Raw genomic sequence first — 23,101 nt, 5'->3', positions numbered from 1 at the left:
AAATCCCACTATATCCTATGGAATTTATATTTTGGCAGACAGACTATCTGTCACTGTTGTGGAGGAGTAGCCCATCTGTCAAAATCTAAATCAGGCCCTATGTCCTTAGCCATTTTCTAGACTAGAGTCCCTTATGTGAGGATGCAGCATGGCTTCAGGTTTCTGGAGCCTCCAGCTGACATCAGTACATCTCTGCCGCCTGAGACTGCAATGCATCTGCAAATGAACTGCAGGGGAAAATGAAAAGCAGTCTCTATCAGCACAGGCAGCAAAGGCAAGAGAGCTGTGAGATGATCCCAAGATGACGAATGTGCCACAAGACAAACCATGATACCTAAATGTAAATAACTCTTGTTTACTTTTCTTCAAAGAATGAACATTATAGTTGTGAAAGTGATGCATGGTCGCCCTAAACTGAGCATTCTACCCCCACACCACCCTAAAAGAATAATCCTTCGCTGTTCGACTCATGCTTCCCCCGAAAGTTAAATAGGACGTTCTCGAAAATTCAGTGAGATGACAGCAGTATCAGATTGCTTTATTTTAAAGGACAATGGCAATACTTGTTACAATGATTGCCTAACTGCCCTTGATTCACATATGCCTCAGATAACTGGCCTGACATGAGTGATGATGTATATTGACATATCTAAGAAAATGTTAGAAAAAACAGAGGTGATACGAAAGTAAAAAGAAATGTGCAATGTTTTTCCAACGCAACCTATATTCTAAGAATATACTAAGAGAGCAGATGTGTGGGGAATCTATCTAACAGTGTAAAACATAAAGCCTACTCATAAGTAATCTCACAGGTTTCTTTACATTTGTATTAAGCAACCAGAGTACGTATGTGCCTTCTCACTGGTGGGAAGCATACAAATGCCGTCCTTCAAGCACTCCATTTTGTGCCAACGAAGTGAACGAATACGTTCGGATCCCTATGCATGATGCAGCAGCTGGCCTCCACTAAGCTATCCATCAATCTTTGGTTGACAAGCACTCATGCAAAGCCGCTACTATGTAGGCAGGGCACGGAGGCGGGGATCTTGGAGCATAGGTCTTCAGATTCTGTAACACAATATCCGTGCAGCAGAGACCAAGTCAAATCTCCTCATGTTAAACTTCAGAAGAATAACTACTGAGCCAATTTATCTACTGCTGATGGGTATTGCATGACATAGAGTCAGTGGAATGCCTAATACGAGTGCCACCTGCCGTCATAGATTGACCACTGGCATATAGTCTCTCTGTTCTTCTAGCAGCCCTACCAAAGAGCAGGAGAATCACTGATCTCACCATTACATCAACAGGCAAGGAATCAGCTATTCCTCTGCCACAACCCACCAACCTCCATTCACCATAGGCAATATTAAGATTTAAATGTCACCAAGGACCTATTCCAACATTGCCTTTACACACCCAGAGATCAAATCACTAAGAAATGGCAAGAAGCTGACGTGTCACTGTGCTGTCTGAAAGAACATAATTTTTATTTTACAGATCTTATGTTCGGACATATTTAATCAAAGTGATGAGGTGAGGTGAAAGTTTTCCTCTATTAGTTATGTCTTGACTGAAAATTGTCTCTCCTTGGAAGTGGTTTACATTGCTCATTGTTTGCATTTTTAATTTTAATACTCATTTTATACACGTTTTGAGTTTGTAAATTGGCAAAATTCATATTTTATCCGTAAATCTCTTTAAACTCCAGTTTAGCCCATATTTTATTGCACATTTATCTGGTTTGAGGTTTCCAATTTTAGTGCACATCAGCCACCTGCAGGATCCAAGATTTTAAGCAAGCCAATAAACATACTAATGAGTGCCTTCTCGATTGTATGTAAATGTATCTCATGTTGATAAATACTTGTTAGGCTCCCACTCTCGTGGACTAACCGTTGATCGCCTCTGCATATACGAAGAACTGCTAGTTTTAATAGCGAAACCTCATCAGGGGTAGTAAGCACTGAAACACATTCATAAATATGGCAAAACCATTTGGCAAACTAGGTTACACTTAGTTACGGCACTGTATATTAACCAAGGAAAAAGCAACTGATATATTTGCATAAAATGGCATGAACTACAAGGTGAATATTTGAGTTATAATGCCTTTTTAGGTCTGACGAGGCAGCGCAACTGTCTGTTAGACCTAACTCTACCAGCTTTTTAAAACAGACATGGAATCGACTTTTCATGCTATTGGGTGATTGGTGCATGATTCTGCCCGCAAACAAGCGTGTCCACTATAATGCAAGAGGAACTACTTTACATGTGAAAAGTATTCTCAGTCATCACACTGTCACGTTTACTTCCTCATCTCCAACATGCTTTCTATAAAGCAGCCAATTTTTGTTGGCACATTTCCTCTAGTATTGACAAACCAATAGCTCTGACTGTAGCATGCTGTAAAAGCACGTGTCGATGCAATGTGTGCAAACACATTTGTGCATGTCTGTGTGTACACATGGGTTAGCACATTCAAGCCAGATCTATTGGTTTGGGGAGTGCTTGTTGGGACACTACTATCTGTATGTAAAATCATACAATTTCTTAGAAGCGTACCTAACAATTTAATGAGTTAACACATTTTGGATGTTTAAATGGGCAAAAAATATGAATTTAAATAAAAACATTACTGAGTTCTTCCGGTGAAATATTGCCTCCCGATAATACAACTATCACTGTTTTCGCACTAATGTCAGGCATTTTATTTTTTAACACTGCAGCAAATGCTGCTGACCCAGACGGCTCAACAACCAATCCTGCCCGGTACAGAACTGACATCGCCTCTACTATGTCCTCATCAGAGACCAGAATCACCCCCTCCACAAGTTCCTTGCAGATTGTAAATGCGATGTTGCCTAGGAAAAACATAGGAACAGGTTATGCCAGCAGATAGTGAGAGCAGTGCAACTGCAGGGCTAGTGTTGAATATGTGTTAGTCAAGTGATTTTGGTGATGCAACCAATCTTACCTGCAAATGGTGGGGCTAGTCCGGCTGCAATGCTTTTTGCATCCATGGATGCAGGTTTCCCATCAATTAAACTTCTAAACATGGTGCAAGCTGTCGAAACGAAAATAGTAAAATTCATGGTGTTAGTACGGAGAAGTAATTAACTTGAATATGAAGAATCCAAAGTCAGGGAACACATACACAATGGTGTTATCCTAGGGTTTTATTTTCTGTTAATTTATATCCGATCAGGATATGTGTTTAAAGAAAGCAATTACATTACTATATAGGTAAACAAAAGAATCTAGTTAGTTTTACCAGTTATTAAGTTTAATTACTTAACTACTGTAGGAGATCTTCGTTCAATCTGGAAGTAATTACCTCACAACTTACTTTCACAAGTAGATATATTTCACCCCCATGAATCAAGTTATCAGTGAGACAACAGCATTCATAATTAAAATCGCTTACCACACAGTGATACTTATTTTCAAGTGAAAACAATAAACACCATGATATCACAGAGAACATATTAACTCATTTGATCTTCAGAAAACAAAAATAAATTGGCCTCATCATTTAACGGCTTGGGCGACATTTGCTGTTTAACGCATCCCGTCCGCATTTTTAGACTTCGATTTTGAGTGACAGGATGCATAAATTAGCCAGTCTGGAATCATCGATTCCAGCCACTAAATGCAAAATTGCACCATGCATTTCTGAAGCACTGCTCCTGAAAAGGGTCTGTAATGTGGAGCCTGATGATCCTGGTGTAAAAAACAGGCCCTTCTCCACTGGGAGTTAGGGGATCATTGAGGGGCAGAAGTAGGCTTTGAGTGTCAGCGGAGTGTGTTTATGCCCTCCTGTGCTGTAGGAGGGTTTTGGCCAGGGGGCACGCAGTGCTTGTGCCTGCAGCTCCTGACAGGACAGCACTAGATTTACCAGGTGCATTTCTGCTAGAGAAAATTAGGTCTTGTGTTCTAGTAATCTGACGTGCAGGACTGTTGGGGCATTTGGGATACCATTCTCCCCAACCTCTAATCCATCCTTTAGATGCATTATTCATGTTCCTTCGTATCTGTGTGCGAGCGCTTTCCATGTTGTACAAGGTTCATTTCTCAGATTGCTGCAATTGTTGATAATGCAGATGCGCCCCAAAGAAGTTCTAAATGTAGGCAGAATACAACTGCTTTGACGGTAGTATATATTTGCTAATATAAGCATTTTTGTATTGACAATGAAAGCTTGATCAAATATTATCTGATCAATAGGACTGAGAATGAAAAATCTTCAACACACTTCTATTACTTATTTTTATTGTAGTTAATGTTGTTGTTATTGTTATTATTACATTAATAAAGCAAATAACCCATGCATTAAAAAGGAGGGTAACTTTAGTGAATCCTAAATTGAAATTAGTAAAATTGACACATATTTTGAATCCGCCAAAGATTTCTATTACTTTTGAAAATCGAACTGAATTGATTTGTGCATGAGACCGCCTTACACCTTACATTAGGCCAGTGGTGTCCAATGCAAGTAGATGAGAGCAAAATCCATGCCACACTTTCAGGATCACAAGTGTAAAACATTGCCATTTATATTCATTGTACGTAAACGTAGCGTGTGGGGTAGTCCTGCAAATCTGACATGATCTGCTCATCTTGACCCTACATTGGACACCCCCAAACTAGACCCAAAACTGATGTAATTTTTTGAATTGCTCGTGTAACGTGGATCTTTCTCATCACTTCTACCTCCTCTACTCCTGCTAATTTGCAAGGTCCTAGGGTCTTCACATGTTGCCGTGATCAGCTCTCTAACCAGCCATAAACTCTACGCTTTTCCCTTTCCTTCCAGAAGTGATTGATGTTTGTCCAGCAGTCTCTGGTAATACTGAGAGGTATAGAGAGGGTTCAATATGGCGAAGCGTCGAGAAAAAACAAAATGTATTTTCTCTGTCAAAATGCGGGAGATCTATTAATGAATGCATAATTAAGATCTTATCAGACTAGTAATTGTTGTTTAAAGTGCTCGGTTTGCCAGTAACCTGGAAAAATAACACCTCTGTAGAAGCTAGCACCTCTTTGCCATGAAACCTTATAGCAGGATCTTACTTTATGATTACCACCTCAGCAGACTGACATTGTTCTGGAATTCTGGAGATCACTATTTGTGGATGCCATTAATTTGTTTATTTTAAGGTTTGTCAATTCCAACATACTTGGCGATCTTAATATTCATTTTGATGATCAGGACTGCCGTACGACCTCTCACTTAATGGGCTATCTAAACGTTCTTCGGCTATCCCAATAAGCTAAATATCCTACACATTCAGCTGGCAACAGCTTGACCTCATTTTTTCCAATTTGCCTAAGCTCAAGGTTGAACCACCCATTTCCTTGCCTTGGACAGATCACTTAGCTATTTTGGTATGGAGCTGCTTCAATTACAGACATTTTGAATAAGGCTATGGACATACAAATTAGACTTTCGTTTAATCCCACTGCCTTCTGTAAACTCCTCTTGAACAATATTCCAAGATTGGATGGCTCGATTGACAGTTGAGTGATGCAAGTTGATCAACGGGTGTCTACCTGCACCTTCGTTCTCTAAAGAACATCAAACTTAAAAAAAAATAAGCTAGCAAACGCCTGAAACACTACTGGCAGAAACAGTATAATATCAGTGAGAAAATAAGGTATGTGGAAGCCTTGAAACTCTATCATGGTGCCCGTGCAGCCTATTTTGATGCCAACAATTCCTCCAAGGATTTGTTCCTTATAGGTAAATCCTTGACAGATCCAGCATGTCTGGCATCGCGCGTACCTCTTTCCCGAGACTGATGCAACAAACTTTAATTTCTTTTTTAATAAGGTAGCTAATATCTCTGCCTCTTTTGATGTTCTTGAGGAAGAAGTGTCACTCACTGTTGACAGAAGGGGATGGGAGTCGATCAGGTCATCATTTAATCTGTCGAACTCTCAAAGCTTTGAGTCTCTTTTGAATTCCATTAAATCTGGATCACTGCCTGATCCTGTGCCTTTGTGGACATTAAAATATGGCAGTGAACTAACTCTCCTATTCGAATTGATCTTTTTAACATGTTTATGTCACAAGCTGCTGTTCCTGCCTCCTGGAAGGATGTCGCGGTTGTTCTGGTGGCAAAAATGCTGTCTTTAGACATGACAAAGTCTGAAACTTTTTATCCTATTTCACTTCTGGTCTGAACAAAAATGCTTGAAAGCAGATTAACTCTCAAGTAGCTTCTAATTTTGAATCAAATAATCTTTATGGTTCTCAATCTGGCTTCCGTCTGGGCCATAGCACTATGCCAGCTCTTTTAGGGGTAAAATAACATTTTAGAGCAACTCTTGCTGCTGGAGAGAATGCCACGCTGATTCTTTTGGATTTAAGTGCAGCATTTGATATGTTTTCTCATTCCATACTTCTCAGAAGGTTCACTGATAGTGGCATTGGGAACATGATCTAGCAATGGTTTTGCTCTATTTTGCAGGGTTGTACTTTGCAGATCATTTCTAATTCCACTTCTTCGTCTGTTTGCCAAATGCTGTTTGGTGTCTGGGTTTAGTGTCAGGGTTCTTCCTTGAGACCCATACTTTTTAACACCTATGTCCTCCCACTGGCGGGCACAGTGCAGGCTTTTGGCATAACTTTCTTCTCTTCTGCTGATGACACTCAAATTGTTTTCTCCTCGTTTACTCCAGAGGAAAGTATCAGTATTTATGTAAGGCCTTGCTTATCTTATGCTTCTTAATGGATGAAAAATAATTGGTTGAAAATAAATGGGAACGAAATCAGAAGCCCTCGTTATGGATAACCGGCTCTGGGGTTTGTCAGGTCGGCCTGAGGAATTAGGTCCAGTTCCCACACCTACACAGATGGTTATAGACCTGAGTTTTTGCCTTGATAGCAATCTTATGATGGATTCTCAGATTAATAGGATGTTCAGAAGATATTTTGGGCTCCTTTGAGTCTTGCAAAAAATCCTTAGGCTTCTTAAGGTCCCTGCTGAAAGGGCTGAAGTGCAAGCTCTCATTATATCATATTTGGACTACGAAAATTAGTTTTATAAAGAAGGCACCACTGAAAAGACTACAGACAGTGCAGGACGCACTGCCAGTCTCCTGTGTTATGTTCCTCAGCACTTCCTGGTCGCAACCTACTTGTGCAAGTTTCACCAGCTGACTATTGAGCAGTGTGTCAACTTTAAAGCAACGTGCTTTATGTACAAAGTTATGACTTATCTTGAAAGTCTTGTGTCTCAGTATGTCCCTAACAACCTCCTGCACTCATGAGGCTTGGGTCTTGGTGTCGCCGGGTGAAGTTGGTCAGGCAGGAGGGTGTTTTTAACTACCTAGGTCCAAAGTGTGGAACGCGCTGCCTCTCAGATTAAGAACACAAACCTCTCTTAAGACCTTCTGTAAGAAGTTAAAGACTGTCTGGGCAGTCATGCACTCTATAGGTTCAAAAATAATAATAATTTAAAAACTCTCTGCAATGCGATCAGGTCCCTACACCCCACACATCCACATACACTCTCAACTAATACATAGGAAAGTACAAGTGGACCCCGTACAACACAAGGCCTAAATCCAGCACAACCCACCATCACCATATTGGGGTGCGGTCTGCCCAGGGACAACCCCCAAATTGATCCCCGTTGGCCATCCACCTGCAAGTAAAAACATTATGGAGCCAAGTAACTGGTGGACGTGCGCTGTATAAAATTTCACACCTGATTATAACAATAGTTTCAAATACATGGCAACTGACAAAGGATGCTGTGGTGAGCAGGCGGTCACTTCAAACTCATTGTATTTATGAATATCTAATTGAAATGTCTGCCCAGTTAAGTTGATTTGAATCATTCTTTTGCGTTGTTGGCTCCACCTTCACTTTCTACAGTCGAACCGGCAGGACTCATGCGAAAGTCAAGTCTTCCCAAAAGGAATGATGTTTCTAAATGGTCAGTATCTTTCTGTCTGCCACTCAGCCACACCTAAACTCTCACTTATAGAGATGGCATTATTCCGCACTGTTTCCAAATTCAACTGAGCTTTTCTGACAACCTAGATATAAAGGAGTACATATTCCGCTACCAGAACGTTATCTTTATCGGGCAGGTCTGATATTTCTCTTTTTGCCATTCCGTTTTCACCATTATGCACACTTACATGGTCGTGAAGGCAAATTCTGTAACAATATGAATGGTCTTGATTGGAGCACAGGTGTCATCTTTGAGAAAGAGGCAAGGGAGAGCGGAGCACTACATTGTTGGAACAAGGAGGAAAAGAGAGTGTCCTGAAGGACGTGGCCTGGTCTATTTACTTCATCAGTTTTCATGATAATGTTACCTGCTTTATGTGCCTGTCTGTTGATATGTGGAAGCAACTTACCTCCTTCTGGCTCCACACCATACACTTTTGTTGAAGGGGACAAAAGTTTGGCAGCAGATGCAATACCAGAAAGCAATCCACCTCCACCGCAGCAAACAACAATCACATCTGGGTTGGGAACCTCCTCCAATATTTCAAACGCTAAACTGAATGAGAAAACCAAGAGTTAATGTACATTACTAAGTTACTTTACGTAGCTTACAATGTAGGGTTTATTGTTCTTGTTTGCCAAATACTTTGGCAAGCAAGTACAGAGCCAAGCAAACTCAAAATTGCACTTCGGAAGTTGTTAGCCCTTCTTCCTGGTCACTTCCCTGTGAATTACAATAACCAGTAAGGACAGACACTGCTTTAATAAATTGCTGTATTGAATTCTGTAGAGGAATTATTCGCCTTTGGATTGTCCTGCACGTCTGGTCCTAGTTTCCTTTACCAACCACAATACCCTGGTTTATTTTATTTACTGAACTTGTATTTACAGGCAAAACAGGCAAATATAAGTAGAGGGGAACATGCAGGAAAAGTTACAGAACCTTTAGAAGTCGCAGAATAAGTGGCACAGGTGAGTTTCAGGGATTTTCAGAATTTAAGAGGACTTGGTTTTAGTGGAGGAGAAGCAGAAAGTGATGCCAGTGTTCCTGTGTTTTAATGGATGGTCTAGTAACAGCTTTAACTGTTTCGTCAGCCTCATGTAATCGAAAAAAAATCTTAAATAAAATATTGAAATCAAACTACACAGGTATACACAGATAGTTTATGGGTCAATCCTCTTCATTTATTGGTCTGTTCAGCTGTCATTCACATTGTCCTACCACCCACCCCATTACACCGAATGTAGCAATGATTACGTGCACATTTTCTAAAAAGAAGTGCACTTCAGAGTCACAGATGGGGGGGCAATATTTTACTATTACCATGCCTATTTCCATTCCATTTTTTATCCTTCAAAGCCCCTGGAGCCCCTCATATAACTTCATGTAGACAAGGTGTACGTATTTCTGCCACTCCCGCTGATGACCGCAGTGATAGCCATTCTAAAAGTACACATTTATAGCACTGGCATGGGCCATTCAAGTGTTTCCCACAGAATCAGACGTCAATGTTTTACTGTTTTAATGGAGAATACTGTTATTCTGTGCACAGCTCAGATCAGGAGCGATTTGCGGCACTTTGAAGAGGCGGTGCGACGCATGCAGGGGGGAATTAATTAAAATGAAACCAAAAAAAACGACACTCACCTGATTCCCCACTGCCCCCCCCCCCCCCCCCACCGCGCAGCTTTTCTGCTGCAGGCACAGGCTCCCATCTTGCCCTGCAGCCAATCCGAACAATGCTGTCATGAAGCGCCCAGCCAGGGAGCTTCGAGAAATGTGAAAATCTCTGCCTGCTCTCTCCAACCCGGCAACACAGTGCCAGATTGGCGAGAGCCTAGTGCACATGTATGTTTGGCCGGCCAGAGGGAGCCGGCCAAACATACATGCACACTAAGGGGGAGTGGAGTGCACTCCCCCTTTATCCCCGTCATAGCTGTAGACCCACCCCTTTTACTATAAAACAATAGTAAACTTTTTTAATATTGTTTTATAGTAAAAGGTTTGCAGCTGCTGCTGCTGGCAGGGGGCGACACTCCTTCACCCTTGCAGAAGAGCTGTGCCTGGATCAGATGTCAATTTTTTAAAATTAATGATTCAGCTTGGAGCTTGGAGGGTGGGGGTGCACTTGCTCGATGATGATGGAAGTCTAAAATTCTATCTGGAATGAAAAGGGGGCTGATTTAGAGTTTGGCAGGGAGAGTTCCTTCTCTGCCAAACTAAACATCCATGTTATAGTCAGGCGTCAACAAGGAATCAGAACCAGCTCAGGTGGATACTATCTCTTTCTATTTGTTGAGTCTTATAAAGTCATGTGAAACAAACAGACTTTCGGTAAATTCATTTCCCCTTCTCACTTCTATGTCATGTTCCAGCCCTGAAGCACACACCGCCGGTTCCTCAAAGAAAATTAAGATATATGCAGGTAAGTCATCTGTTTTCCTCATACAAGATTAACTCTCATAACCGGCAACGTGCATGTTGGGCTCAATTGTAGTGCTCTCTCAGTGGTTTTAGTTAATCCTAGTTAGTGAATATATTCATACACATAGCAGAAAAATCTGTCTCATAAGTACTGACCTGACATATACCCTGTAGAATGTTTCATAAAAGAAGACAAAAAGGGAAAAAATATTCAGGAAAACAAAGCAGAATCAAAAGCATATGCTCCTCTGTACTAATCCCCTTTTTTCCAGCCACCTTTCTTCCCCAACCATGTATGCGGTTACACCTGCAATAGCCACACTCCACCTGAAGAGTGGCTCAGATTGTCAGTGCTTGAGCACCTCGGATTCAGAACTCACAAGCGCTCTGGTGAGACACCATACCTTATCACACCTACTAGAAGTCAATTGGATCTGGACTCAGTGAGGAGTGTGGTAATCAGATTCATTCAACAAAAATTAATAACATGAATAACCGTAAATAATTCTAGGCACCATGACCAATTTAAACACAAAATCAAACTCTAAACTGAATAAAGTTTCAAAGCTTTATTACAATCCCAAAATCAATGTAACATATATGGTGCGCAAAACTAAATTATAAACATACATGAAAATCACTGGCTGTCCAAAACATCTAAAGAGCTTAAACCTACTAAACATCAATGCTATCAGACACTCCAATAGAATAACACAAATTAACATAACTATAATATGCACATTAGAGTCAGAGTTCAAAGCAGATGATGGTGACATCAGTAAATCATCAAAATTCAGTTAATAGCAATCGGTTTTCAGGGCTGGGCCATCTTTATTATTATACGAATTTGGACTTGCATGTGTGGGGACAGACTAACAAATGTGGACAAAACAAAAGAAAAGACAAAAATAATTTGGGAAAATCATCTAACTATGGTAACTCACTCTTAAAATACACTGGTGTAATAATATAAACTGAAAAGGAAACAATAAACCACATTAGATTATACTTTTCCTCATGGGACAGCAGACAGGAAAGTTTTGTCTAGACAGACAGGCTACACAGTCACCAGTGGTGGGTCATCATCCTTGCAGTGGTTGTTGTGTGTGCCATCTTACTAAGGTCACAACAACCGTGACCTTCAATAACAACACTACATTGGACCTAACGGATTTCATCAATTGCAATACAAAATGGGTGGTATATCTGATACCATACCCATGCAATCTTCACCACATAGGCATTACCACCTGAAAGATCAAGACAAGAATAAGTGGACATCGCAGCAACCTCAGATGCGGAAGGTCCACTAGAAAATGTCAGCTCATTTTTTAGAGCACAGTTCAGGATTATAGGTGGGTCATTTTGGAATGCTGAAAGACAACTCTAACTATGAATCAAGATTGTTCAACAAGGAATAACGTTGGATTTACAAAATGAAAACAAATGTCAAAGGGTTGAATGATGACAGTCCTTGGGGCCAGGTAAATCCGTAAAAGACATGACGACCACCATATAACTTTAGTTAGTCACACTGTTAACCTCCACACAGAGGTATCTTTGCATTTATGAGGGCCTACATACTGTGTAGTGTTCATGAGCTTTCTGAACTCATATGCCGCCCAGCTATTGTTTACATAGAGGGACCCCAGTTTACATTATTTATGGTGAGGGCTCCGTATATATATATATATATATATACCATTATGAGTCTAAAATGGCCTCTGCAACAGCATCTTATGCTCCACCATTCAAAGGCACTCTTGGGGACCCTTGTGCCTGCATTGCTCATCTTGTTACCTATTTGGATACAGTAGGCGCTGTGATTTCTACACCAATTATTCAAGTGTGGCACATTTTCACTCCATTTGTAAACATAGGCCATTTTCTAACAGGCAATGTAGTAGAGTACTCGGAGCCCTGCGGGGAAGACACCCTGTGTTCCAAATAGACACCGCCATTTTGGGGAAACATCGATCTAGACTTAACGCGTGGCTGCGAGGACCCAGGCAGTGCCGCTCACAGCATGTGCTTCTCACTGTCCTTTAAAAGGTATTGCCTCTGGTACACACGCTAACATTTGCACCCTGGGCTGGAGAACAATATGTATATAGGGGTGAGCTGAGATTTGGAGTGGTAAGTACCAACTGTACGTTTTTAGCAGCGTGTGATGGGAACACGCTTTTTGGCAATCGTGCCAGCCCATAATCTTATTGTTCCCCATTACAAAGTGTGACTATAAGCCCCCTCCACTGGAGGATCCAGGATACACATATCTATAAATTATGCATGTGTCCACATTATGTATATGTTATGCGTTGTTCTGTGTTGTGTGGTTATGCTGCCATCATTGAGTGCTATCACATTGTTTGTATCATGAGTGAAGTGGACTTTTTGAGGGTGAGAATTATAAACAAGAGGCACAGTATTTATGTGCAAGATGTCAATGACTCTGCCATGAGCAGGTTAACTCTTCTTTTGTGTACTACGGGTATTACAATAAACTCGGCTATAAGTAGGTGCAATATAATTTTTCCATTAACACCTTGGGTGTATTGGCACATTTGTAAGGAGTGGCGCTTGGGAGTCTCTCCTGGTACTGATGAAAAGCATAGGGGTGGGCTTGAAACATGTAGACCATCTTTTGGAAAGGCAGGTACATATTACACCTTCTATTTTCCAACCACCCCACTTTTAATCATACCACCACTAGAATAGGTATTAAAACTATGGTTCTCCTAGGGGGCAGGTATTTTTAAAATTTTTATGAACCCCTACTCCTATTCACATATCATCATAGTCATTAAATAATAAGTGATCCCACGTAATTGGGCGGTTGCAGCACTCCTCGATCGGCAATGGAACATATGATGAAGCATGCCACCAAGGGTTAACCATGGTGGGTAAAGGTTTTGCACAGGAAATTCAACAGGTTCTAGGTCCCCGTTTTGAGAGTGTTAACATTGCATCCTAGGGCACGGCTCCTGTTCGGTTTATATGTACGGTTTTGAAGGAGGACGAGCCGCTGTCCTTATCTTTCCTCTTTACTCCTTCTGAGGTTTTGAAGTTCGCTTTTCTAAATACACAATCCCACACCATTACCATCCCATGATGGTGCTCTCTAATCAGCTCATTCACACCCTCCTGTGAAACATAGGATGTAATATGCAGAAAAAGGCATCATCAATCTGTACATGTAGGACCATGGCTCATAAAGAAACTGCTAAACAGGAATCATATCTAAGAAAAGTATGCTTCTCTAGAAGCAACACCCACTTACCTTCCATAACCGGCAATCGAGTCTAGATCATCAAAGGAATGCAAATACGTCATATTGTGTTCTCTGATGCATCGATCCAGTTCTACTTTCACACATTCGGAAGGCAGCATTTCTACATCCACGCCATAACCCTACAACAATAACATTAATCACTGTTCTGAATTCAACATTCACCACTCATGTTTTCACCTTTTTCATGAAAACCTTTGATTTAAAATTTACTGTTTAAAACATTCATTTTTGGATAATGGAAATCACATGAATTGAGTCAAGGAATTTAGGGGGTTATTACAACTTTGGAGGAGGTGTTAATCCGTCCCAAAAGTGACGGTAAAGTGATGGATATACCACCAGCCGTATTACGAGTCCATTATGGAACTCGTAATACGGCTGGTGGTATATCCGTCACTTTACCTTCACTTTTGGAACGGATTAACACCTCCTCCAAAGTTGTAATAACCCCCTTAATCTGTTGGCAAAACAGACTATGCAATGTGCCAGTGCATGATAGATGCTACAAGAGCCTAGTCCCACTAATGATCTTGTAACTGCAAGACCATAAGCTCCATAAGCTCCTAGTTACACTGAATACTCGGTGAATCATGCCTCTAACTCAAACCAGAAAACATAGGGCCTCATTCCAATCCTGGCGGTCATTGACCGCCAGGGTGGCTGTCCACGGAAGCACCGCCAACAGGCTGGCGGTGCTTCATGTGGAATTCCGACCGTGGCTTTAAAGCCGCGGTCGCCCAGCCGGGTCCGGCGGTTTCCCGCCGGATTAGCCCCGGCTGGGAGAATCCTCCATGGCGGCGCTGCAAGCAGCGCCGCCATGGGGATTCCGACCCCCTTCCCGCCAGCCTGTTTCTGGCGGTTTTCACCGCCAGAAACAGGATGGCGGGAACGGGTGTCATGGGGCCCCTGGGGGCCCCTGCACTGCCCATGCCACTGGCATGGGCAGTGCAGGGGCCCCCTAACAGGGCCCCAGCATGATTTTCACTGTCTGCATAGCAGACAGTGAAAATCGCGACGGGTGCAACTGCACCCGTCGCACCCCTGCAACACCACCGGCTCCATTCGGAGCCGGCTTCTGTGTTGCAGGGCCTTTCCCGCTGGGCCGGCGGGCGCTCCCTTGGCGGGCACCCGCCGGCCCAGCGGGAAAGTCTGAATGGCCTCCGCGGTCTTTTGACCGCGGAGCGGCCAATTGGCGGTTTCTGCCGCCCGCCAATATTGGAATGACCCCCATAGTGACTCAAGTAACTTAAATTGCATTTCTTAATTGTTGATTTTAAACAAACAGCAACTAATCATTAGTAACTTATCACCAGCTCTTTTGCCTTACACACTTTGTGGTGGGTCCCAAATACCTACTAATAATCTTAAATTTGTGACTGTCTGTCGTCACAACACTCCATAACCAACCAGAAAACAGTAGGTGTTGTACCACATGTAATTAAAGTTTATGAGACTAATGTGGACGTAAGCTTACTGAATCTTTAGAGGACAGCTGTTTGAAGTTATTCACTGGAACTAATTTCAGTATAGTCCAAACAAACTCTTCAGAGTAAGTGGGAACTCCATGTAATGCCCCTTTGGTCGTATGTAAATTAGGGGCTGATTGTTTTCTTGTTATCCTTATATAAAATAAATGTATTTCATACCAACCTTCTATTGCAAGAACAGTACCAGAATACCGCAATAAAAGCAAATCCCAAAGAGAGACCTTTGCCAACTTTTAAAAGGTGTAAGCAATCCATGGAAATTAAAAATCAGGTTTGAAAATGTAATACTGCAACTGGTAGTTTGAAGGTAGGCAAAATAGCGCCTAAAAATATTTACAGTAGAGCTCAGTTTTTAAAGGTATAAACAGTTTGAACGTGCAACTGTCACAATCAAGTTTACCACAAATATATGTTAGGAGGAGCTTAGGAGCATATATAATGAAAATGAGGTGAGAAAAGATGTAATTTTTGCCACAAGTAAACACTTTTCTCCAATTGGAATAGAATGCTACATGCAAGGGGAAACCATATTGGAGACATTATTTTGCACATCTGACCCACGGTTGTAACCAGTGACTGGACCAATTCACACATTTCACCCACCAACCTTTATTTCTCAAAATAAATTGAGAGATAGAAATGACACAGGTATCCAAGTAAGAATCTGTTATAGGTCTATTTTAATTCGTAGTTTAGAAACGGAGAGTAAAATATAACATTTTAGAAATTTAGTTTGAAATAAGAGTATTTTCGTTTTGATATTTCTTGAGGACAGTATTTCACAAAAATGTAATGAACTATTTTTACATCAACAACTCTCTTTAGATCAGATAGGAACGGCAGTAGTGTACACTTTATTCATATGGCATGATGTAATCAAATGTCACTAAAACCAACAAAGCTACTCGAAATCCATTTCTCTATTTGCTCTTCTCAGATCCAGTCATCAAGGCATAGGTACTCCTAGGGTCCAGATTGGAGGATTGGGACTTGTGGTGTAGGTAATGCAGGGCAATAAAGACTGCTAAAAAGTCACATGTTGCCTTGGTTCGATTCTAATGGAACTAAACTGCAATACAATGAGGAGGGGGAATGAAAATAATCCGCCTGTGAGTGTGTGTTTTTCTCAGAAAACTGAGGCGGATGTCACCTAAAGCTCTCTTGTAGCCATATATTGTAATGCCTGCTTGTATATGTAACTATATTTGAGTTTTGTCTTGCTCTTCCTCACTTCTTCATTTTTAACTCTTGAATTCCCTCATCTAGGGACAAATCTGATATTTCCTTCACATACAGAGATAGGATAGAATTTGGTAGAGACACCTAAAACTACATTAACCTTTAGATAAGGGAGGGTAGGGTTCTATCATTAGGCCCTAAGGAAATGCCACTGAGCCATTTGGGCAGAGAGGAGTGAAACACGTAGACCACTAACTGGACCAAGGAATAACTTATCTTCTACTGATCTACATAGGTTTTTAATCTTGCCACAGATAAAGCCCACAAATAAAAATTGTGCTTTTAACGCTAACTGTAGTCACCACTGAGGGGCCTGCATTGTCCACCCAGCATGTAGCACAATCTGATATTGAAGCATGCCACCTTGGTGGGGGTGGGTCAGTGCATCCTTGTTAGAAATGGGCTCTTTGGCTGGCAGTCAGGTTACCCCCTGTCCTAACAAGGACCCTCACTCTAGTCAGGGCAATGGAGGTACTCACTTAGATAACCCCTGCTTACCCCCTTAGTATCTTGGCACAAGCAGTCTGGCTTATCTCAGAAGCAATGTGTAAAGTATTTGTACCAACACACACAGTAATACAGTGAAAACACTGCAAAATGGACACCACACCAGTTTAGAAAAATAGGTAATATTTATCTAAATCAAACAAGACCAAAATGGCACAAATCCAACATACACAAGTTAAAATACGAATTTTCAAAAGAAGAAGAGTCTTACTCCATAAAAAACAATGGAAATGATGATTTCTGCACAAAGTACCTGGTTAGCGTCAAAAGTTAAGCCACACGGGTGAGTGTGCATTGGAAAAGGCAGCAATGCGTCAACTCCTTCCTCACAAGGGAGGCTGTGTGTCGTTCCTTCTCTTGTGGGGTCTGTGATGCGTCTTTTTCTGCCACGCAAGACAGCGATGAGTCCATTTCCAGACGGGACACCCTGATTCCGAGCAGAGTCGGGATGACTTTGACACTCAGGGACAATGCATGGAAAATCCTGTCACATGGTGTTAGAAAACCACACTGTGTGGGGTTTGCACCGTTATTAGCAGCCGCAAACAGGTGTTGGGCGTTGTTTCTCCAGCCACTGGTTAGCGTAATCCATAAAGCCGCATGGCTGAGCATGCGTCGAAACAGGCAGCAATGTGTCAATTCCTTCCTCGCAAGGGAGGCCGTGTGTTGTTTCTTTTCCGACGGGGTCGGCAATGCGTTGTTTTTCTCCCTCGCAAGAGAGCGATGCTTTGATTTCCAGATGGGGCATCTCGAATCTGTGCAGAGTCAGGATGACTTAGGGAAAATGTGTGGCAAATCCTGTCACACGGTGTTCGAAAACCGCACTGCGTGGGGTTTGTGTCATTTTCAGCAGCCGCAAGTGGGTGTTGTGCGTCGTTTCTCCAGCCGCAATGTGTCGATCTCCCAACAGTGATGCAGAAAGAGCGGTGATTTTAGCCGCAAAGCCCACGCCATGTCATTTATCAGCCACGCTGCAGATGGTGCGTCGGAAATTTCCCTGTGCTTGGATTTTCAGCTCTAGTTTGCCAACTTCACCTTTCCAGGGTCCAGTTTCTGGATAGAACACCACTTGGCAGGGTAGGAGTCTCAGCAGTAAGTCTAGCTTTTAGCAGAGGAAGTCTTTGATGGCCCTGAGACTTCAGGCAAGCTCAATTCAAGTCCTTGGAGATTCTTCACAAGCAGGAATGCACAGCAAATTCCAGTCTTGTGACAGACAGTCTGACAAATGCACTTTAAACATCTCTAACCCAGCTGTCTTTCTTAAGACAGCTGGGTTAGAGAAGGCACAGGCCTCCTGCGCTCTGGTGAGCGCTGAGAGAACCCGCTCCCACCAATTCCTGGTTACCAGCATGAAAGCAGCGTCAGGATTGGCTTGTGCAGTTTCCTGGGTCCTGTGACCGTCGGAGCTGAGAGAGACGATGCGATGCGAGGAGAGAAGATCTTCGACAGGTAGGTGCCTTTTTTTAATTGTATTTTTATTGCATCCCCCCCAATTGTAAATACGAGCTGGCCGCCACTGCCCAGGCATGTATTCGACAGACAGGCAGAGGCACAGAATGGTTAAGCAAGAAAATGCCCACTTTCTAAAAGTGCTATTTACAAACTCACAATTCAAAAACCAACTTCACCAAAAGATGTATTTTTAAATTGTGAGTTCAGAGACCCCACACTACATATCTCTATCTGCTCATAATGGGAATCTACATTTAAAAGATATTTCAAGGTCATTCCCATTTTACCCTACGGGAGAGATAGGCCTTACAATAGTGAAAAACAAATTTAACAGTATTTCACTATTAGGACATGTAAAACACACCAGTACATGCTCTACCTTTTGAATAAACTGAACCCTGTCAATGGGACTGCATTGGGCCTACTTTAGGGGTGAAGTACATGTAGTAAAAGGGAAGTTTTGGGTCTGGCAAGGTGGTATACTTGCCAGGTCGAAATGGAAGTTTAAAACTGCACTCACAGACACTGCAATGGCAATCCTTAGAAATGTTTGCAGGGCTACTCATGTGGGTGGCACAATCAGTGTTGCAGGCCCACTAGTAGCATTTTATTTACAGGCCTCAGGCACACTGGGTGCCTTATACTAGTGACTTACTAGTAAATCAGATATGCCAGTCATGGATAAACCAATCACCACTACAATTTAGACAGGGAGCGCTTGCATTCTAGCACTGGTCAGCAGTGCTAGAGCGCCCAGAGTCCTAAGCCAGCAAAAACGAAATTCAGCATAGGATCAAAAACAGGAGGCCAAAACCAAAATGACAAAGGGGAAACCAAGCCAAGAGCAGGCAGGTCTAACAATACTACAGTATTGTTGTACAGTGTGAAATCCGGCTTGAGTGTCAAATTTTACTTGACATGACTGGGTTCACTTATGGCACTTGGGGCACATTTGAAAGGGGAGAGAACAGGATGCCAAGATAATACTTGTGGATACACCACCTGGTTGCTAACAGATTCTGCTTTTGTTCAACCAGACTTCTGTCTCTGGGTTTGATGTGGATACAATTGTTGGCTCAAGCTAGATTTCAGTGGCAGCTGTAGAAGGTCACTAGTATTAACATAGGACACTCCCCACATACAGCCACAGCCCAAGTTTAGTGTGGTTGAAGACTTTTGACATCTTGAAAATGGCAAATGTGGGTAGGGTTGACTCAGGGAATTTCTACCCCATTGGCTAGGGCATGCCCAGGAATCTTTCCAGCCCACCAGCTGGTTCCAAGTATAAACGTGGCACCTCCAGTCACCCACTTCAGAACACTCTCTTGATCTGCAGAAGATCAGAAAAGGACTGAACCTGCAGTCTGTAAGCCGAGATGAGCTCTGAAGGACTGCACCTGCTCCTCCTTGTATTCAGGACATAGAAGTAGACCTGTGCTCCATCGATATAAGCCTCAAATTGGGCCTACGTCTCAATCTACGACGGCTAGTGACTATGTTGGCACAAATTCTACTTCAATTTCAAAAACTCATATCTCCAGTTCCTCTCTTAGTTTTTTTGTCATTTTGGTGTCATTTTGTATATAATTCAGTTTGGGTTTGTATTGTTTTGCTTTGTGACTTTATTACTGTTTTGGTACTGCATAAATACTTTCCACATAGCTCCAAGTTAAGCCTGGATGTTCTGTGTCTGAGCTACCAGTAGGTGGTGGTCAGATTGATTTAGTGACTTTGGGTCTTCACCTGCCCCAAATAAAGATCCAGTTTCTTACACAGACACATTAACTTTGAGTATTGTCCTTTGAATTGGAACCCGTGTTACACAAGTTACATATGCATTAACCACTTGTACTACATCAGTGGCACTGGAAGCAGTGAGCTTCAACTTGATAAAACAATTCAGCAGCATGCACATGCAAACCAGAGGTCAATTATGTGATTTGCAGTTACAGAGCAAGCTCTTTGATTGCCCTCAAACACAATCTGTGTTAAGTTCACCTACCACTCCCCACTCAAACGACCCATTTAAAAACTCCCTACTGACTACTTTAAAAATAATCTGTTACTGGCTGACAATCACATCCGGCATGCCTGCTCTACATCCTGTTGCAAAAGTACACACTGTGGTCTCCAGCTCAATTGCTGCTCTTGCATATGATTATATAAATGATAAACATAATTCAGTTTTCCCCATTACAGTTCTACTGTACTGTTCCAAGTTCTCCAAGTTACAATATTATAAGATTACACATTTTCATTTTCTTTGAGAAGAAAACTGCTGAATATTGTGGATTTTTCCTGCAACATTTTCATCAGATCTCACATGGAAAACCGCATGGTGAGTGCGCTATTAGGGCAAAATATTTTTTCCTGAATTGGTCACAAACGTATATTTGTGCCAAACTGAGATTAAAGCAGCCCTCAGAACTGAGGGCTCTTAGTCTCCAAGCCTACTTTAATTTGCGAGCTCAGTAGATATTAAAGGCAGGTACGGACAGGAGCCCCTGTTGGTCTCCAACTTTCACATTATAACATTACAGTTATATTGTACCACATAATGGAGACAAGAGGAAATGTTTTATAATATATTAAGGTTGTGTGACCTCATCATGTAGCATACTCATGATATTGACTTGGGTCTAGTCAATCTCATTTGTTAAGCCTAAACTCAGCCCTGGGTAGCTGTAGCACAAGCAGCCAGGCTTAAGTAAAGGAACAAGTGAAAAGTATTTAAATGTACCCAAACAACGAAATTAAAAAGTTACACAACACGAAAGAGACCAGGCACCAATTTTTCTAAAGGCAGCAAGTCAAGGGGGACAGTAAGGAGTTGTAGGACAGGTACCATGTCAACAAGACAGTCTCTACTCCATCGCCATAGACTTCAATGTAGTGATCGTGATGCAAGGGATACAGGATGCTGAAGATGCTGTAGGATGCTGTGCAGTTAACAGGGTCTTCCAGGGCTACTCGCTGGTCTTGGTGGTGCGACTTTGGCCTCATGGTCAATGTCCCTCGAAGAGCTGGTTGGACCAGCAAAAGTCCAGTTGTCACTGGTCTCTGGTCACAGTGAAACCAAAGGTTCCCTTTGGTGGGGGTTAGTTTTCTTCTTGGGCAACCAAACTGCACTTTGACAACTGTCCCGGGGTCCAGTGGATTCAGGTGCACATTTTGAGTGTCAGGACCCAGGGGGTCATTCTGACCCTGGCGGTCGGCGGTGAAGCGGCGGTAAGACCGCCAACAGGCTGGCGGTCTTTTTTCATGTATTCTGACCATGGCGGTTACCGCCATGGTCAGCCGGCGCTTCACCGTTCCGACCACCACGGCGGTAACGACCGCCGGGCTGGAGACCTGGGTCTCCAGCCCGGCGGTCGTCACATACCGCCGGCGGTATTCCAACCCGCCTGACCCCGGCTTACCGCCATGGATTTCATGAGGTTGGGGACCGCCATTCAATCCATGGCGGTAAGCACTATCAGTGCCAGGGAATCCCTTCCCTGGCACTGATAGGGGTCTCCCCCACCCCCAACCCCCACCCCAACTCCCTCCCATACCCCCCCACCACCCCTGCCACCCCCAAAAGGTTGCAGGACCCCCGTCCCCCACCCCGATCCCCAACATATACACACACATACACACATACAGGCACGCATTCATGCACATACACACCCCCCCGCATTCATGCACGCATTCATGCACATACACAACCCCCCCGCATTCATGCACGCATTCATGCACATACACACACCCCCCTGCATTCATGCACGCATTCACACGCCCCCTCAATATACACACACGCACACCCCCATGCACGCACACAACTCACAACACCCCCCCACCCCCCTTCCCTAGCGGACGATCACCTTACCAGTTCCTGGTGATCCTCCGGGAGGGAACGGGCAGCTCCGCCGACACCGCGACGCCAACAGAACACCGCCACAGCGAATCACAGGTCGTGATTCGCTGGGCGGTGTTCTGTTGGCGTGGCGGTGGAGGTGGAGCTACCTCCACTTCCCCGCCTGCCGCCAGTATGGCTGTTGGCGGCTCTTCGTCCGGAAACGGGCGGAGCGCTGCCACCAGTCAGAATGGCCCATGTCGGAATGACCCCCTCAGTCTCTTAGGCTGCATGTTGGAGGTTAGTGTCAGTCAAGCAATTGTGGCTATTGGTCTGCAAATGGGGGCTACTTCAGCCTTTGCGGCCCTGAAGCTGTAACTGGAAGTCAGGCACCTGACTCTTGGAGTTCACCTCTTCTGTTCGGGGCTCGGGAACAACTTTTCCACAAGCCTGATACCACAGGCACAGTCCTCCCTTTGCTAGTCCAATGAGCAGCAGTTTCAGTCCAGCGGCTGGAGCACAGCAGTCCTTCTCCAGTCCTCTCTATAGAGCAGATGTGATCCAGGGTGTGAGTGCCATATATGCAGAGAAAGTGTACTCGGGGAATGCAGAGATCACTAGCCAGTGGGCTACCAGATCCCTTCCTGCTTGATGACCACTTACTGTGAAGTGTGGCTTCTAGCTATCCCAGAGTGCAACATTCCACCCACTCCCAAGATGGCAGGATTCCTCTATCGGTCTGTGCTGCTCAGTACACCACGCTAGAGGTGTGGCTACCAGAGGGCTACACACCAACCTTTCCACCAGGAGGAAAGAGCAGCCCCTCTCGTATGTACAGATCATTTTCCATTCAAAGGTTGCTTCCTCTTTAAAGCTTACCTTTTGGCTCACACCCTGT

At 43.1% G+C, this 23,101-nt stretch overlaps 1 protein-coding gene across 1 annotated transcript in view; it reads right to left on the bottom strand.

Moving 5' to 3' along the window:
* Window positions 1-512: 512 nt before the first annotated feature.
* Window positions 513-23,101, bottom strand: part of LOC138288295 (serine racemase-like) — a 40,061-nt gene continuing 17,472 nt past the window's right edge. Inside the window, exons 4-7 of the mRNA XM_069229733.1 lie at window positions 13,672-13,802; window positions 8,377-8,522; window positions 2,978-3,067; window positions 513-2,864 (exon numbers count right to left, since the gene is read on the bottom strand). Of these exons, the coding sequence (XP_069085834.1) occupies window positions 2,623-2,864; window positions 2,978-3,067; window positions 8,377-8,522; window positions 13,672-13,802 (609 nt within the window). The 3' untranslated portion in view covers window positions 513-2,622. The remainder of the gene's footprint in view (window positions 2,865-2,977; window positions 3,068-8,376; window positions 8,523-13,671; window positions 13,803-23,101) is intronic.

Source organism: Pleurodeles waltl, chromosome 4_1, assembly GCF_031143425.1.
Source record: "Pleurodeles waltl isolate 20211129_DDA chromosome 4_1, aPleWal1.hap1.20221129, whole genome shotgun sequence".
Taxonomy (NCBI): Eukaryota; Metazoa; Chordata; class Amphibia; order Caudata; family Salamandridae; genus Pleurodeles; species Pleurodeles waltl.
The sequence above is the reverse complement of the archived record's forward strand: the minus strand, read 5'-3'. Positions and strand labels throughout refer to the sequence as shown.